General features: G+C 41.4%; 1 protein-coding gene and 1 long non-coding RNA gene across 9 annotated transcripts in view; one reads left to right on the top strand and one right to left on the bottom strand.

The window, feature by feature from the left end:
- Nucleotides 1-19,452, top strand: part of PHLDB2 (pleckstrin homology like domain family B member 2) — a 115,589-nt gene that overhangs the window by 28,340 nt on the left and 67,797 nt on the right. For all 8 annotated transcript variants that reach the window (XM_061628086.1, XM_061628088.1, XM_061628090.1 and 5 more), the window contains one exon: nt 8,310-9,643. In XM_061628086.1, coding sequence (XP_061484070.1) covers nt 8,321-9,643 — 1,323 coding nt within the window. In that variant the 5' untranslated portion in view covers nt 8,310-8,320. The remainder of the gene's footprint in view (nt 1-8,309; nt 9,644-19,452) is intronic.
- LOC133385936 (uncharacterized) lies at nt 2,146-2,668 on the bottom strand. The gene is made up of 2 exons (XR_009763022.1): nt 2,609-2,668; nt 2,146-2,228 (listed from the first exon to the last, which is right to left on the bottom strand). It is a non-coding gene; the product is annotated as an uncharacterized LOC133385936 (long non-coding RNA).

Here is a 19,452-nt window from a genome sequence, read left to right as displayed (position 1 = left end):
CATCTTCTAAAAACAATTTAAAACACAATTTAAAAAATTTAAAACAATTTAAAAACACATGCTAAAATGCCTGGGAGAAGAGGAAAGTCTTGAGCTGGCGCCAAAAAGATAACAGTGATGGCACCAGGTGCACCTCGTCAGAGATATCATTCCATAATTTGGGGGCCACCACTGAGAAGGCCCTCTCTCTTGTTGCCACACTCCCAGCTTCCCTCGGAGGAGGCACCCGGAGGAGGGCCTTAGATGTTGAGCATTGTGTATGGGTGGGTTCATATCGGGAGAGGCGTTCCATCAGGTATTGTGGTCCCAAGCTGTGTAAGGCTTTATAGGTTAAAGCCAGCACCTTGAATCAAGCTCAGAAACATACAGACAGCCAATGCAAGTGGGGCAGAATTGGTTTTATATGTTCGGACTGTTTGGTCCCTGTTACCAATCTGGCTGCTGCATTTTGCACAGGCTGCAGTTTCTGAACCGTCTTCAAAGGCAGCCCCACATGGAGTGCATTGCAGTAATCTAACTTGGAGGTTACCAGAGCATGGACAACTGAAGCCAGGTTATCCCTGTCCAGATAGGGGCGCAGCTGGGCCACCAACCGAAGTTGCTAGAAGGCAGTCTGTGCCACCGAGGCTACCTGAGCCTCAAGTGACAGAGATGGTTCTAGGAGAACCCCCGAGCTACGAACCTGCTCCTTCAGGGGGAGTGCAACCCCATCCAGGACAGGTTGGACATCCACCATCTGGTCAGAAGAACCACCCACTAACAGCATCTCAGTCTTGTCTGGATTGAGCCTCAGTTTATTAGCCCTCATCCAGTCCATTGTTGCAGCCAGGCACCAATTCAGTACATTGACATCCGCACCTGAAGAAGATGAAAAGGAGAAATAGAGCTGCATATCATCAGCGTACTGATGGCAACGCACTCCAAAGCTCCGGATGACCAAACCCAACGGTTTCATGTAGATGTTGAACAGCATGGGGGACAGAACTGACCTCTGTGGAACCCCATACTGGGGAGTCCAGGGTGCCAAGCAATGTTCCCCAAGCACCACCTTCTGGAGCCGACCTGCCAAGTAGGAGCGGAACCACCTCCATGCAGTCCCTCCCACTCACAACTCACCCAGTCTTCCCAGGAGGATACCATGGTCGATAGTATCGAAAGCCGCTGAGAGATCAAGAAGACTCAACAGAGTCACACTCCCCCTGTCTCTCTTCCGACAAAGGTCATCATACAGGGCGACCAAGGCTGTTTCCGTGCCAAAACCAGGCCTGAAACCCAACTGAAATGGATCCAGATAATCGGTCTCATCCAAGCGTGTCTGGTGCTGGCCTGCCACCACTCGTTCAAGGACCTTGCCCAGGAATGGAACATCTGCTACCGGCCTATAGTTATTAAGATTTTCTGGGTCCAGGGAGAGTCTCTTCAGGAGTGGTCTCACTACTGCCTCTTTCAGGCAGCCAGGAACCACCCCCTCTCGCAGAGAAGCATTAATCACTTCCCTGGCCCAGCCAGCTGTTCCATCCCTTCTAGCTTTTATTAGCCAAGAAGGGCAAGGATCCAGCACAGAAGTGGTTGCACAAACCTGTCCAAGCACCTTGTCAACGTCCTCAAGCTGTACCAACTGAAACTCATCCAAGAAATCAGGACAAGGCTGTGCTCTGGATACCCCGCTTGATTCACCTGCTATAACACTGGAGTCTAAGTCTTGTCGGATGCTAAAGATTTTATCCTGGAAGTGCCTAGCAAATTCATTACAGCGGGCCTCAGATGGTTCTACCATGTCCCTGGGGCCAGAGTGTAATAGCCCCCAGACAATTCTGAAGAGCTCTTCTGGGCAGCAGAGTGATGATTTGACAGTGACAGCAAAATATTATTTTTTTGCTGCCCTCACTGCCCCTAAATACAGCTTACCATAGGCACTTACCAGTGTATAACTGCATCCACTAGGAGTTCGTCTCCATCTGCACTCAGGCCATCTCTTATATTGTTTCATCGCTCTCAGCTCTGGGGTATACCATGGAGCCATACAAGCTCTACACAGGAGAGGGTGCTCAGGAGCAATCATGTCAACCACCCAGGTCATTTCTGTATTCCACAGTTCAACCAGGGTTTCGACAGGAGCAAGCCAAGAATGCCAAAGATGAAAAATTTGTAAAAATATATATTATTTATTGTAAATCCTTAGTAAGCTGCCCAACGCGTTTCAGCCAAACATAGGCTTTCATCAGGGGCTAAAATTCAACAGAAAAGCATAATCAGACCAAATATATCTAAGGACAGACATATATAGGATACATTCAACTATAAAACTCTTTGAACATTACACAGGAAACATATATTTTTTCAAAAACATATTCAATAAACCCACATGTACAAAAAACAACATGTGTAAGAAAATAAATATATGGAAAACTTTCATATATTAGAAACAATAAACTACATAATTCTAGCTCAAAACTGAATGAACAAAACAAAAGTAAACTTACATTACTGAATCAATCAAACAAATTTTTTTTTAAAAAAAATTTCCAACACAAGGGGAACATATATATATATATATATAGCCATATCCTAGAAGACTTGGAAACATCAACCAAGACACAATACTTACATATTAATAGCTCAAAACTCAATATGCACCAAAGAGGTGAACTTACAGTCCTGCGTCAGTCAAACAAATTTTACAATGACTTTTACAAGCAAAGGGGGAACATATATATAGCCATATCCTGGAACACTTGCAACAGTAGCAAAGTAATTATTTTGACCTTTAAAATGAAGTGCACCTGGAACAAATCTTCTTGCAAAGATAGAAAATTCTTTTATTTTTATTTTTATTCTTACAAAAGAATTCTCTAATGAGATCTAATGAGTTTGCTGATGACACTAAATTGTTCAGGGTTGTTAAAACAAAAAGGGATTGCAAAGAGCTCCAAAAAGACCTCTCCAAACTGAGTGATTGGGCAGAAAAATAGCAAATGCAATTCAATATAAACAAGTGTAAAATTATGCATATTGGAGCAAAAAATCTTAATTTCACATATACGCTCATGGGGTCTGAACTGGCGGTGACCGACCAGGAGAGAGACCTCGGGGTTGTAGTGGACAGCACGATGAAAATGTCGACCCAGTGTGCGGCAGCTGTGAAAAAGGCAAATTCCATGCTAGCGATAATTAGGAAAGGTATTGAAAATAAAACAGCCGATATCATAATGCCGTTGTATAAATCTATGGTGCGGCCGCATTTGGAATACTGTGTACAGTTCTGTTCGCCTCATCTCAAAAAGGATATTCTAGAGTTGGAAAAGGTTCAGAAGAGGGCAACCAGAATGATCAAAGGGATTAAGCGACTCCCTTATGAGGAAAGGTTGCAGAATTTGGGGCTTTTTAGTTTAGAGAAAAGGCGGGTCAGAGGAGACATGATAGAAGTGTATAAAATTATGCATGGCATTGAGAAAGTGGATAGAGAAAAGTTCTTCTCCCTCTCTCATAATACTAGAACTTGTGGACATTCAAAGAAGCTGAATGTTGGAAGATTCAGGACAGACAAAAGGAAGTACTTCTTTACTCAGCGCATAGTTAATCTATGGAATTTGCTCCCACAAGATGCAGTAATGGCCACCAGCTTGGATGGCTTTAAAAGAAGATTAGACAAATTCATGGAGGACAGGGCTATCAATGGCTACTAGCCATGATGGCTGTGCTCTGCCACCCTAGTCAGAGGCAGCATGCTTCTGAAAACTAGTTGCTGGAAGCCTCAGGAGGGGAGAGTGTTCTTGCACTTGGGTCCTGCTTGTGGGCTTCCCCCAGGCACCTGGTTGGCCACTGTGAGAACAGGATGCTGGACTAGATGGGCCACTGGCCTGATCCAGCAGGCTCTTCTTATGTTCTTATGTTCTTATCTCAATATCTGTTTTCTGTCTTGATTTTACCACCACCAGCAGTTGTGATAAGCACAGGACAAAATAGCACAGAGTTCCAAATCTGAAGTAAAAAACCAAGTAGAATATATTTTATTTAAAATGAATTGTTCATTTAAACAGATGGCAATGTTTGTATGTGTGGTTATGGTTACTTAATAAACCATATGACTAATTTCACTTTGTTGCAGTTGCTTTCAATAAACGTGCTCACACTAAATGGTGTAGTCAATAGAATACAGGGTTCCTGTCACTTTAAGAGGATAGTTGTGTGAGTTTTGGTTCCTCCCTTCCCAAACCTTAATCCAGTTTCCCTATAACACTTTCCCCCAGTTAATGCTCATCAACCAGGTGCTGAGGACTACACTTGCAGTCTTCAATCAGGTCCATGACCTCTTCCCTCTAGAGTCCCTTCTCCTCCCTCTCTGCAGCCCTGGTTTAGCAACCACAGTTGCATCAGGTTCTCAGTAATCCTGCTGATGCTTGGCCTTAAGAACTCTTCTGAAGGCTGCCTCTAGACAAGTTGCAGGCTCCTCCAAGCTCTCCTTAGCTCTAGCCAGTTTGTCAACTCTTGGCTCCTCTCAGGCTTCCTAAGTCTCTTTGAGCTACTTCTTGAATCCTGTAATGCCTGCTGCCTGAATCCCGTAATGTCTGTAATGTCAAACTTTCAGGATGATCTTCAGCTGGCCAACAGCCTTTCTCAGAAATTCCTGTCTGTGAAGAACATAAGAAGAGCCTGCAGGATCAGTCCAGTGGCTCATCTAGTCCAGCATCCTGTTCTCACAGTAGGCAACCAGATGCCTCTGGGAAGCCCTAAAAGAGATTTTTTAGACTCTCTAGCCAGGCCCTCCATAGTCAGTCCTTTCAATATTTGTGGAATTTTGCCCTTTATTGACCTTTAACTGTGACCCAGTAGGTTGAGACAGAATGTCATCGGTTTCTGATGCCTTTCTGTATATAGATAGAAATTTCATCCCCAGAGCTAATCCCTGTTTTGATACATTGTAAAAATGGCAGTTTTAACTATCACTCTACCCCCTGCTGTTACATTGAATCTTCACAGCCCTCAGCTGAAACTCAGGATGGTTTATGGACTGTCAGCTCTTTACATGCAACTATGTATAAATCTTTCTATGCATTTTAAAAATAAAATTAAAAAATCACCTAAGAAATAATATGATTTCTCTAGAATCTTGGGCATATGAAGTGGGCATGTAAAAATGCAAGATCCTCTGCACACATTATTCTTCCATGTTTGAGCTGGTTAGTTTCTATCAGATATTTCTAATCTTTCTCGGTGCTGATTTTGGCTTTTTCTCTAGAAGGGAAAAAAAACATTCCTTTTGGGACCTTGCTCATAAGCACTAAATAAATAATCCACAGCATTTTGGTGAAGGGCTGTAGCTCAGTTATAGTCATTGCCTTTGCTTGCAAAAGGCCCAAGTTCATCTCCAGGTAAGAGCTGGGAAAGACTCTTGTGTGAAACCTTGGAGGGCTGCTGCTAGTTAGTTTAGAGTAGACAAAGGTGATCTAGATCAAAGATGGGGAACATGTGATCCTCTGGATATTGCTGGATTTCAATGCCTATCAAAACCACTGAGCACAGCCAATGGTTATGGATGATGGGAGTTACAATCCAACAACATCTGGAGGGCCGCACATTTGTGGCCCTTGATCTAAATAGACTAATGATCTGATTTGGTATAAGGCAGCTTTTTATGTCCCCAAATTATCTTTAAATATCCATAGGGTTTAACTGGAACAGATCTCATAAACCTGCTTGGATTATCTTAGTTCAGCTCTGGAACAAATGGTAAATGTTTCTGAGCATATGTTTCACCATCTACCACAGGAAAAAACCTTTCCAGATCTTTATGGTTTTGCTATAGGAAGTTAGCATGTTTGACACAAGTTAAGTCTGCAGCTAGTCAAGAAGGGCCAGTAATAGGAACTTCCTTAGGTAATGTGTTGAAGACTGCTGTGATACAGAATGTCCAAAAGGGGAATTTATCCTGCTGCATCTCTGTGTACTTTAACTACCCATAAAAGAGTTGTTGTGAAGGCCCTTAGGCAGCTGGTATGTGAAGCTGCAGATAGTGACTCTAGCAGTTGAATCAAATTGTTCTTGTGCGTGTTGGGTGGAGTAATGGAAGATACTTACCAATGCATAACTTTTCCCATGTGCTTAATAGTTTTTTGCATCACTACTGATAAATCTAAATCGTGTTGTTCAACTGATAATTCTAAAATATGTTGTACATCATTTTCAGGGGGAAATGCTATGTATGTTGTTAACTTGCAAACCTGTGTCCTTCTGTCTATTATTACATGTCATCCTTAAGCAAAACACACAGGTTTCTTGGTAGGTGGGAAAGAAACAAAGAGAAAGCAGTTTTTATATTAACCAAACTGGAGATTAGTTTTAGGTTATTTTCTAGTTAAAACAACAACAACATCCTCCAGCTTTGTTTATATAAAAACGGCAGAGTTTCTCTTGCCTTTTCATCTACTAAGGAACCTGTGTGCTTTCCCTAACGATGTAGACAGAGATCTGAGTAATGGCTAGATTTTACATTTTCAGAAGAGAAGGAATCAGCCATTGTATGTTCCTTTGTCCCAGCAATCCTTGGAGTAGTCCTAGATGCAGCCTGAAACCTGCACAGTACCTAGTAGAACCTAATCTAAGCCTGCTATCTCCTCCCACACTCCATTTTAAGACCAAGACTATATGCAGACCAAGTCACCGTTTCCCCCCCCCTCAACCGTTCTCTTTGTTTAACATAGAGCCTGATGGAAAAGTTCCGGAAAACTTGAAATCTTCTGAATTATTTTGTGTTACGTTCATTGGACTTAATTATATTGTCAATTCCTTTGGGATGCCTCATTGGAAGTGATCATAAATAAAATTAACAACAACATTGCCTACCATGAGTTCTGGATTTTTTTCCTTTTGGACCAATATTATTTATTATTATTTATTAAATTTGTTAGTCGCCCATCTGGTAGGGATTATCCTGCCACTCTATACTGGTTCCTTTGCTTTTTTATGTATAGGATTGTGCTGTTAAACACATTTATAGCTTTAGGCTGTAGCCAACTAAATCATGACATGCATGGAATGACCTCTGCGATCATAATGGGACCTCTTCCTCCCTTCTCCTTCTACATGTCCCCAAATGGGTTCTGGGAGTTCCCCCAACCCTCTAGAGTTTCCCCAACCCTCTAGAGCAGATTTGGGAGTGATATGAGGAGTGCACAAGGGGAGGAGAGGTTGGAGAAGTCATTCTCATGAACATTTAGTTGAATACAACCCTTTATTGTTAAGTTGTTGTCATGGCTTTCACCAAGATCCCAAGCATGTATGCTTTTTAGTAAGTTTCACTGAGGTTTTTTTCCAGGTAAGTGTGCTTAGGATCTTAGCCGTAGCCAAATATTCCCCTAGGAGGGCCTGGGATTTTGTAAGCCATCTCAGGCATATCAAATTCTGTGTTTTTCTAGAAGTAGCTAGTGCCATCCCTAATAAAGGCAGGGTTGTGCTACATTCTTCTTGTTGCATTTATTAGAAATGACTTCCTATTTGTATGAGAACCTTTGAGACCTCAAGTTAGATTGTGCTTCTTGGCCAGCAGGTAGAAATTAAAATACTTTTTTATAATGGTGTTTTGGTTGGAACCATATTCATAGTTTAAAACATAGTTTTTTGTTCAAAGTCAGCTTACTAAGACTGCCATCTGGATCCAGACAGCTTTGGAATAGGAATAGTGTAGATTGTGAGCTATACTACTGTGACCTGAATTATTCACTTGCCTGTAATTCCATGTACTGCTATATCTTATTGGGAGGCAAAATGGGAGAGATTGTTAGGGGAGGGGATGTAATGTGATTTGATCAACAAAGAAAGTCTGGGTTAATCTAGAAGATCTAGTACAAGCCGACACCACATGTGACCCAATAAGCCAAATGTAACCCACAACCCATATGTTGCGGCCAGTCAGGTCCTTAACCATCCAACACCCATTTTTGCAATCAGGCAGGCAGCTGAAACAGGTTGTTGTGCCCCTGTTGGGCCATTGGACATAGCTGATTTAGTGGGGAGGAGATGCATGTTGTGCAGGTCTAGAATCTATATTATTTCTACTGCACTGAGAGAACCTACTTATCAGCTTGATTTGGTTTTTGTAAGACGGTTATTTGAAAGCTTACTGAATTTTAAAGCATATTCTGAAAGTAATAATCATTAATGGATTATATAAACATTGCTGCTAGAAAGGCATTGTGGATTTCATGTTACATGAGTTTCTAAACATGAAATTTATTGCATATTTAAAGCCAGACAATCCACTTGCTAAAACTATTTATTTTCCCTCTCTTCCTTTCTCTTTCTTCTTTCAGATTCCAGTAAAATGATGGAAGACTACAGTCACGTGCAAAACCAGGTGGCACTACAAAATGCTAGTTTAGGGAAGGAGGTAGCGATGAATTCCCTTGAAAATGATCTCCAGGATATAATGGACAGGCTCAACCAGAAAAAAAAATCATCAACTCTGAAATTCAAAGCAAATGGTGACTATGCTGGTTCTTACTTAACACTCTCACCGCCTCTGCCACCTAAGTGTAGCCCTGCATCCAGTGTTAAAAGCATGCCATCTGTTACCAAAATTCAACGAAGCAAACCATTGACTTGTGAGAGCTCTTATCTTTCAGACAAGAATGTCTCTGGCAAGCATATGGGCTCCATTTCAGGCACGTCTCCATCCTTAAGTGGGTACAGCCTAGGAAAGAGAGAGTTTGATATTTATGCGACCAGAGAAAATGAAAAGCAGTTTGGACATCTGGATAAGTTTCCCTATTCAAAGTACAGTCAGAAATATAAATCTCATGATAATGTCTACTTCCCAGGAGTGCTGGATGGGCGTAAAAACTCTGGATCTCTTCTTGCAATGTGGAATGGAAGCTCAGCGAATGAGATAGTTCTTTCGCCAGTCGGGAGTTCTGGAGCTGCCAGTATGCCCTCTAGTCCAAAGCAAGGCAGGAGGATGAATATTCAGGATATCCTTTTACTTCAGTCCAGGTCAGCTAAACAGAAGGACCCAACAATGGAAATGCTGGGGACCAGAACCAGGAAGTATTCTGGCGGTTCACTGAGCCATATGGGAGTTTATAGCCGTTCATTACCGAGGCTTTACAAATCAACAGAAAGCCAGCTCATGCCACTAAGTTTACCCCCAAGAAACTCCCTTGGGAACTCCAAAAGAAAAAAAGCTATAGAAGATCCTCTACCTCAAGGTATACTGGATACTGACAATTACCTTAATTTTTCTTCTTACACCTCAGGACTTTTGCCGTATACAAACTTTGCATCAGAAACCAATTCCTATGTGAATTCAACTCTCAGTGTTCCTGCAAGCCCCCGTATAGCTCGGAAAATGCTTCTGGCTCCTTCTTCCTCATATGCACCGGATGACTTTGATAGAATTGGACTCTCAGGGACAAGCCCAAATAATTCTTTTACTTCTGTGGATTCCGAGAGAGCATTCCCTGTCAGAAGGAAAGTTTCTAACAGTTCCATGGAATTTGATGAAACAGAGCTAGAAAGCGTCAGGCAGACTCCTTCCATACGGGAGCGAAAGAATAGCATTAGCTCTGTTTCTGGAAGGGATGACCTAATGGACTACCACAGGAGGCAGAGGGAAGAAAGGCTTAAAGAGCAGGAGATGGAACGACTGGTAATACTACTTTCTGGTTAATTTTTAACTATACTTGCTGCTTCCTAACTTACTGTTTTCACAAGTTCAAACTATTCATTGCATGTGCCCGTGCTGCTGTTTTCAAATTTGGATGCTTGATCTTGTACATGGGTGAACCAATGTTATCATGTTAATTGCTAAAGTGAATTGGTCATGTAGTGTTCTGTCTTGAAATCGGAGTAGTGTAATGAAATCATCTGTATGATGTAGGAAATTGATAGAAATTATAGCCATTCATCCTGTGTGTTCTGCCATAATAATCACATACTTAAAAGCCACAAATTGTATACTGCAGGGATCCAACACTTAAAGAAAAAAAAATTGATGTCATTGTTTTGTGGTAGTTGGGTAAGTAACCCATGTCTCCAGTCTAAGCTGTTTGGAGGCATTCTTGTATGCATTTTGTTGAAGGAAACAAACCAGAAAATTCTGTGATAGCATACAGACCAGGGTATGATCTGAAAGCACATAAGGCCATCACCCTGCTGAAGCTAAGCACGTCTGGGTCTGGTCAGTGCCTGAGAACCACATCTATGCTGTCTCAAGTTCCATGCCAGAAGAAAGGTTTTTTATAAATGTAAGAAAATAAATGGATTGTTCACTCAGAGCATATTTCCATTTTGGGGCTTCATAGCCTGGTGTGGGCAGCTTTGAAAGTGGCAATATAACATCCCTAGGCACTAAATACTGGACTTCAGAGCACTTTTACAGGACTAACTTTCAAAGCACTTTTCTCAGGGAGAGTTCACACATGCATGTTCATCACTTGATGACTTACAGTATGGAGTGGTGACATGAATGTGTGAATGAGCCATTACAGATAAAACTTTTGGAGTACCTCAAACCCAGTAGATTTCACACATGCAGCTGCAAATCATCCAGCATGTGAGCCTCTAAGTCAGCCTTTCCCAACCAGTGTGCCTCCAGATGTTGTTGGACTGCAACTTCCATCAGCCTCAGCCAGCATTGCCAGTGGCTGAGGCTGATGGGAGTTGTGGTCCAACAACATCTGGAGGCACACCGGTTGGGAAAGGTTGCTCTAAGTGATGACAAATAAGCAGTGTACATGCATTTTGAACTGGCTCTAAGCCTCTTCACATTGGTATGCAACAACTGCAAGCATTGTGGTGATGCCTATTCTCAATGCATTTTGCTTGAAGAATGGATGGGCAGAAGAACATGTTTTAGAGGCATGGTGGAACATCAGAGAGTCATCCTGGGTGTCCCATGGCCCCAGATGATAAAGCATACTTAGAAAAGTGTGGAAGTGCTAATGCACGTATATAGAGCTAAAGAGAGAAATTCATAATGAGAGATTTGGAGGAATCAGTAATTATATCCTTGTGAAAGCCTAAGGAATTATTTTAAAGATAAGATGACAAAAAAAAAATTAGCTGTTGTTTCCCTTACAGCAGCACTTTTTCTCTTAACAACTTTCATTCTGCAATAGGAGGATAAGCCTGCTGGCTTTGTAACATGTTAGAAACTCAGTGTTTATATGCGAAGGAATTTCCTCCCACTTAATTTAGTTTTCCATTTTTAGTGTTCTGCAAGAGTAATTGTCTTTCAAGGTAGCCAGTCAGAAGACTGGGATTGGGAACTTTGCCTTCAAATGATTTGAAGGCATTAAGGACCAAAAATAACAGCCCTGGAAGGAAGTGTGTGTTTGTAGAACAGAGTCCTTCCACCCTTGGCTTAATGCTTTTTTCAAAAAGTCAGTCCTTCTGCAGCTGTAATTCTGCTGTCCTTCAAAGAAGCCTCTTGATGTTGTGCTTAGTTACCATGTAGGCTATGATGTCATACTCACTCTGTGTTTCAACTGTGAGTGTGTGTAGAATCAAAGCAAAGAGAAATCCAGACCCATTTCCAGTGAATAAATAAGAGATTAATTTTGGTGTGTTATTTTTTTTAAAAAAAATAGTATTCAGCATTAATAATTTTCAGAGAGCAATCATTTATTCTCTGCAAACTAATTCAAAAATGCAAGTAGAGCTGTAATATTTCCAGAAACTTTGTCACAATGCCCTGAAGGGAAAAAAAGGAAATGTTAGGAAAAATTGACATAGTATACAGTACTAATGTACTAATTTAAGGTTACAATCCCATGCCTTCCTATAAACTAGATGGGGCTTACTTCTGGGTAGACATGTATAGGATTGCACTATAAGAACGTGAAAAGTTATGTTAAGTTATGGTTTATGTGTATTCACCCTTTTGGCCTAAAGGGCCGCAAAGTAGTGAACACTATAATACAAAGAAAGATTCAGTTAAAGTACATTAAATGCAGTAAATCAATCAAACAATATAGGTAGCAAAAACAAAACATCTGATACTGGCCTGCCTACATAGTGAACTGGCCACAATATGATGGTGATCAACCAGAGCTTGGAAGATTACTTTTAAAAAGTAATAAATTACAGTTACAATTACTTGGCCCAAAAAGTAGTAATTACCGTTACAATTACAATTGTTCTGAAAGTAACTGATTACTTTACTTTTTCTCAAAAGTAATCACTACAATTACATTTCAGTTACTTTTAAAAAAAATCCTACAAGGTGCTGGCCTTGGCTGCTGCACATCTAAGAAGCCTAAAACAATATTAAAAATAAACACACACACACAGGGGGTAGTAGAATAAAAAATTTTATCCATAAGATTAACATAATGGCATAACAGAATCTCACATCCCCCCAAGCAATGAAGATACCCCAACTTTTGAAATCAAATTTTACACTTGAAATGCTTTTATAATATGTTTCTGTTATGTCTCAAAAGAACAAGATGCTCAAAGAGCATGTCAGACAAGGAATGTCTTTTTACAGTCATTACGTTGCCACCAGTACTGAACAGGCGTTCTACTGCGGCGCTTGAAGGCATGCCTGTGTTGTGCTGCAAAAAACACCGCAGCACACGTGGAAAGCCATGGAGTGATGACACTTCCCTGCTGGGAGACCTCAGGTACCTCACCAGTTCCTCCTCAGCAGTGTCCACTACTGACTTCTTGCCCTGGGGCAGAAAGTTAAAGAAGTCATCTTCTAAGTCATCTCCTTCCTGGTCTTTATCTGAAGACTGATCACTGTCCTCATTAAGTACACCCATCTTTATTTCAGCTTTCAGCAAGGCTTCCATTGTGTATCTAAGAAAGAGAGAGGATATGTTAACACATATATGTTAGGAAACCATCATCTGCTCTTCATTTCCTGATGCTTGTCATGTCCCCTGGTTCAGGGTCCAGCCTGAGCCTGTGGATGATGACATGGAAGGTAGGAAGGTGACCAAGTCACCACACTCATGGGGCAGCACAGCAGACCCTTAAGGATTACCTGCAGCAACCCAAGGTTGTGATGAGGAGCCCCAGGAAGAAAAGGCCCAGCCCCTGCCTACCACCTTAAGCCCTCTGATGCCTCCCTTGAGACAACATTTCCCTTGGAGTAATCCACCCAAAGGGCTTCCCTAATGTTCTTACTTGTTGGTATGGGTGGTGGCCTGACACGATTCCAGCCGATCTAGTTTGAAGCGAGGGTGTACGCAGGCTGCCAGAAGAAGCAGATCCCTGCCAGATCCCCACCTCTCAAGGGTTGTCTGCTGCTGCTTCAGCATTTTGGGAGGAGGGGTGTCATGCATTGGTTCAGGAAGGCCACGTCTCCTTGCCTTTATTGCTTCTTCAATTGCTCTCAGCTTCTCAGGGTGTGCCCTCTGAGGAAGAAGAACAAAGCATGAATCCAAGAAAAAATGGAAGAGGAACTTCACAATTTAAACATAAATAGACAATGGACACTCTTTGAGGACCAGCATGACAAAGGCTTACCTCAAAAGGTTTCTTCACATTGGATGAGGGGGAAACAGCTGATCTCAGATTTTTGATCCTTGGAAGGCAGTAATTGCATCGTACAACAACATTTTTCCCACTCTGGCTCACAAATGTACAAGCTTTCTCAAAGCCAAACCATGGTCCTTGCTGTTCTGCAGATGTGGCTGTGGGCAACTGGCACTGCTTCATGCCCTCCTCCTCCTCGTGCACAGGGCCTCCTTTCTGAACCTCACTTTCTAGTTTTGCCTCCTCAGGATCAACAAGCTGTGACTCAAGTGGCCGCACTAACTGACTGCTGCTCTCAGCAGCAAAACCTGCAACAGGCGTCTCTGTAATAAACAAGAGATAATGCTCCTATATGGGTGAACTTCAGCTGTGATGTGCCCCCATCTCTTCCCCATGCTGCAAGATCCCCCAGTCAGAGTGGAAGTAAGCAGGTCGATAGCACAATTAAAAGAGATCCTATTTGCTCACTGAATAACCCTGCCTGGGCCAGTCTAACCTACTATCTCACAGGGTTGTTGTGAGAACAAAATGAGACTAGGGTTCAAATCCCCACATAGCCATGAAGCTCACTGAGTGACCTTGGGCCAGTCACTGCCTCTCAGCCTCATGAAAACCCTATTCATAGGGTTACCATAAGTTGGAATCAACTTGAAAGCGGTACATATATTTTTTATTTTGAATATGATGATGATGATAATAAATATGCAGCATTTCAAATTAATTCTGTATGAGAAGCATTCCATGCCAAGCTTGGAAAACCAAGGATGAGGTATAAAATGTAGACAAAAATATTTTTGACAAAATGCTGTTTATATTTTATATATATGAGCCTGGGTAGGGAACATTTAATCTAGCCTACTTGCTTTCAGCAAGAAGGGTTAAGTGCCTTCAGGCTAGGGCAGTCACCAGAAGGCCACAGCAGAGACAAAGGAGCCTAGTGTTGTGGAGATGTTAGATGGGAGCTTTGGGGAGTAAAGATGGAGGCTCCTGAAGGCTGCAATTCTAAACACACTTACTAAGGGATTAAGCCCCATAGAACTCAACAGGACTGACTTCTAAGTAGATATAGTTTGGACTGTGCTGTTGGTAAACCTTGACTAGGGTTCTTCTGCAAAGACATCCATATCCAAGCAGGGTTGGCAACCCCCTGCCTGGAATACCCTGCCCTTATCTTTTAATGTGGCTGCTCCAAATGTTTTTACAGATTTGACCCTTTACTTCAGAAAGAGGTCTGAAAAATGAGTAAGAGTAAGAAGTATCTTTTAAAATTGTTCTTTTCAATTCACTCTTGAATGAACATCATACCTAGGGCAGATCCACACCATTCCTTTAAAGCACATTCAACACCCATTTGAAGCACATGAATCCCAGCACAGAATCATGGGAACTGCAGTTTGTTAAGAGTGGTGAGAACTATAACTGTGAGGGGGAAATGACACTTCCCAGAATTCTTTAGGGGAAGTCATGCGCTTTAAATGCGAGTTGGATGTGCTTTACACATATTGTGTGAATCCGCTTAATAAATTTTGCCTGCATGTAAATTGTTCTAATTAATTTTTCAAAATGAAAATAAGCTATAAAGTGTAGTGGGTGACCATGGGCTACTCACCATTTCTCAGCCTATCTGCCCCTCAGGATGAAAACAATGGAGAACCATGACTACCCCAAGGCATACTTAAAATGTAAAGGAAGTATTGTACAACCATAGTATGCAATTGGATACTTATAGGGACACAGCATGACAAAACTGGGTGGAAGTAAAAGTTCTACACTTAGGAAAAAGAAACCAAATGCACAGTTATAAGATGGGGGATACTTGGCTCAGCAGTACGACATGCAAGAAGGATCTTGGAATTGTTGTTGATCACAAGCTGAATATGAGCCAACAGTGTGATGTGGCTGCAAAAAAGGCAAATGCTATATCAGGCTGCATTAACAGAAGTATAGTTTCCAAATCATGTGAAGTATTAGTTCCCCTCTATTCAGCACTGGTTAGGCCTCATCTTGAGTGCTGTGTCCAGTTCTGGTCTCTGCACTTCAAGAAGGATGCAGACAAACTGGAACAGGTTCAAAAGAGGGCAACAAGGATGATCAGGGGACTGGAAACAACGCCCTATGAGGAGAGACTGAAGGAACTGGGCATATTTAACCTGGAGAAGAGAAGACTGAGGGGAGATATGATAGCACTCTTCAAGTATTTGAAAGGTTGCCACACAGAGGAGGGCCGGGATCTCTTCTCAATGATCCCAGAGTGCAGGACACAGAATAATGGGCTCAAGTTGCAAGAAGCCAGATTTCGACTGGACATCAAGAAAAGCTTCCTAACTGTTAGAGCCATACAACAATGGAACTAATTACTAGAGAGGTAGTGGGATCTCCGACACTGGAGGCATTCAAGAGGCAGCTGGACAGCCATCTGTCAGGAATGCTTTGATTTGGATTCCTGCATTGAGCAGGGGGCTGGACTTGATGGCCTTATAGGCCCCTTCCAACTCTACTATTTTATGATTCTGTGAAAATATTTATATAAGCATGACTATCAAATATGTTTATTTATATAACCTGTAAAGATATTTATAGTGCAATCCTATGTTTGTTTACTCAGAAGCAAGTCCCAATGTATTCAATGGGGCTTACTCAACCAGGGAAAACTGCAGCCTCAAGTGATAAGGAACTTGTTCTTTTAACAAGTCCTTTAAGTTGAGAGCTTATCCCAGTCTGCGTCTGTGTTGAAATTGCTTTTTAATATGTTTTTAATTTTTTTCTTAAAAAAAATGTTTTTAAAGCTTTTAAAAATGTTTTTAAAGATGTTTTGTTTTAATATATTTTAAAGTCTGTTTTTATGATTTTTAAAGTGTTTTTAGTGCTTTTGTTTGCTGCCCTGGGCTCCTACTGGGAGGAAGGGTGGGATATAAATAAAATAATAAAAATAAATAAATAAACTTCATTCATTTTTTTAAAAAATGAGTATTAGTTTCCTACATAATAAAAACTGTGATAAACCCTGCCTAATTTCTTTAAAAATAGGGTTGGAGGGAGAGAGATTTACAACACAAACACAAGTCTGCACTTTACTCACAGTCATGAAAGGGCAGGGTTGCAGCCAGAGCTTTGAAAAGTTACTTTAAACTACAACTCCCATCAGCCCCAGCCAGCATGGCCACTGGATTGGGCTGATGGGAGTTGTAGCTAGAGCATGATCTGTTTAAAAAAAAGTTGTGCAGGGGGGGTTATGTTTTGGTGTATATCTCGGGAATTAGACCACCTAGAAACTTTTTTTTTAATTGAAGCGGAGAGTCCAGAGAGTAAGGGGTGGTAGCCAGAGAGCCGGAGCCCCCCCCCCAAAACCAGAGACTCCAGCTGAAAAAACACACACCGGGGCACACACACACACAAATCATCATCACTCACCTCCACAGCTCTTCGCCATTCTGCCTTCCTTGCCCTGGCTTTTTCCTCCAGCGTCCATTTTTTAATCTCAGAGTCAGATGCTAGCAGGCTCCCCCTGCCTATTCATCTCTTCTATCGTGCCTCCTAACACAGATCACGAGGGAAGAGACAGTCTGCGCAGAGGTCCAATCAGTGTGAGGCACATGTCTTGTGTTAACCAATCACAACCAGGAGCTGACTTCCCCTTGTTCCCGCCCCCAAGTAACATCCAACCTAACGTGGAAACGTTAAAGTTGAAGCTGAAAAGTAGGGAAATTACTATTCGTTCCATTACTTGCCAAATGTAATGGAATTACCCACTCGTTATTTAAAATTGTAACAAATTAAAAGTAACTCGTTAAAAATATCGAGTTACTTCCAAGCTCTGTGATCAACTAACCTAGTCTTGCTCAACCTAGTCATCACCTGTCACCTCAAACGTCAGTCACTTTACACTCCCGTCACTAAATCTGGGTGAATAAGCAGCCTCCCATCAACCCACTTGCTAGTCACCGCTACTCTACTGTGTTTTATGTTCACCTTAGCACATAAAATTGTGTTGCATATTTGTGAAATTTAAAAGTATAAATGTCATAAGTTGCAGCCAATGCACATTTTCCTGTGGGTAAGCCACACTGAGCACAATGGCATTGTTTGGGTGTAATGATAAATGCTGGTTTATTGTTACAAAAGTGAGTGTAGGTGAGCTCTGAGCTTGCATGCTTCCCACCTCCTTTTTATCTGCCATGGCTTTAAGGAAGAGATCAGAAGCTAACACTTCTATTTTGGACTGACTGAGTTTACTAACTGAACCTGGATGTCAGTTAGCATTTACTATGCTATAAAAGCCAGATTCATAAACCATGGTTTGAAGTTGGCATTAGTAAACCCTAGTTAAAACTAATCACAGTTAGTATGGGTTTGGACATAATGAGTAGGATGCCTACTTACTCATTGCCAGAGAGAGAGAGAGAGAGAATGCATCACCAAAGAAGTGGACATAAAAGGATAGATTTGCATTGCCAAGGAAGAGGACAAAAGAGACAGATTTGCACATGTGCTAATTTACAGATGTAAATTTAGAAATAATTGGTATGCTTTAAATAATCAAAATCTAGTACATCCCACCATAGTGGGGAGGTCTGATCAAGTAAACTGTGTGCCTTCCTCCAAGTGCTAGCTGTCGATGGATAATTTCAAAGCTCCTGCTCCCCCTTCTTATGGTTCATTATCTTTAAAGTAGACAGATCAAAGCCCTTCCAGGAGATGTCTCCTTCCAGTAGAGGGCTGTCCTCTGATGGTCTTTCAATAGAAGTCTGTCCTCTGTAAAGTAGGACACCGTACATAATGTTAAACTTGGGTTAGTCAAAAATAGAAGCTCTGATCCCCTCCTTATGGGCTGGATGATGACCAGGGAGTATAGATAAAGCACTGTTTACTGTTACATCCAAATGAGTCCACTGGCACTTTTGAGTAAATATGCATGGAACTGGGCTGTTAGTTTTGTTCAAACATTGAACTGTTTTGGTCAATGATTAAAAATATACTCAGTGTCTTAGATGGAGTTGCTAGTGACTACCTCTAACAGCCCAATCCTGGTGTATTTATTTTGATGTAGCTCCTTCTGAATTCAGTGAGATTTATTTTCATGTAGCTGTGTCGAGGACTGCATTTGTAAGATATCTAAGGTTACAATCCAGTACCTGGGAATATATCTTGACATATATCATATGAATTGCACAGTAAGTAGATGTTAGGTTTTGCCAGATGGGAAAACATTAACAAAAATAATATAAAAGATAAAAATATAAAAATATAATAAAAGTTTTTAAAAGCATTACTATTAAGAAAGGTTTATTACCTGGACTTTGAAACAGGGCTGTGGAGTCGGAGTCGTGGAGTCGGAGTCGGGAGCAATTTTGGGTGGAGTTGGAGTCGGTAGAAATGTACCGATTCCGATTCCTTCATAAATGGCAAATGTATATTAACTAGTAATAACAAATTTACTGTAGTAAAATGGTAGCACAAGGCATTTCATCACTACCACGTGAATCCAGAGCTTGGAAAAGTTACTTTTTTGAACTACAACTCCCACGATCCCAATCCCTGGGGCTGATGGGAGTTGTAGTTTAAAAAAGTAACTTTTCCAAGCTCTGGATTCACGTGGTGGCGATGAAATGCCTTGTGCTACCATTTTACTACGGTAAATTTGTTATTACTAGTTAATATACATTTGCCATTTATGAAGGAGTCGGAGTCGGACAGCAGAAAAATAGAGGAGTCGGAGTCGAAGGTCTGGCATACCGACTCCACAGCCCTGCTTTGAAAGCCTTCATTAAATTGTTCATTTAGAAAAAGCTCATAAAATAAATATCCCTATAATGAAATTAACAAGTAGCTATACACTTGGCTGTTCAGTTAAACTTTAGAATACTGTTGAGTCCTTTAATAATATTCTATCTTTGCACAGAGCAAAGCTGCCTTCCTGTGTATGCTTACTTGGGAGTAAGCTCCATTGAGCTCACTGGAATGTATTTCTAA

Source organism: Rhineura floridana, chromosome 5 (genome assembly GCF_030035675.1).
Source record: "Rhineura floridana isolate rRhiFlo1 chromosome 5, rRhiFlo1.hap2, whole genome shotgun sequence".
Classification (NCBI taxonomy): Eukaryota; Metazoa; Chordata; class Lepidosauria; order Squamata; family Rhineuridae; genus Rhineura; species Rhineura floridana.
The sequence above is the reverse complement of the archived record's forward strand: the minus strand, read 5'-3'. Positions and strand labels throughout refer to the sequence as shown.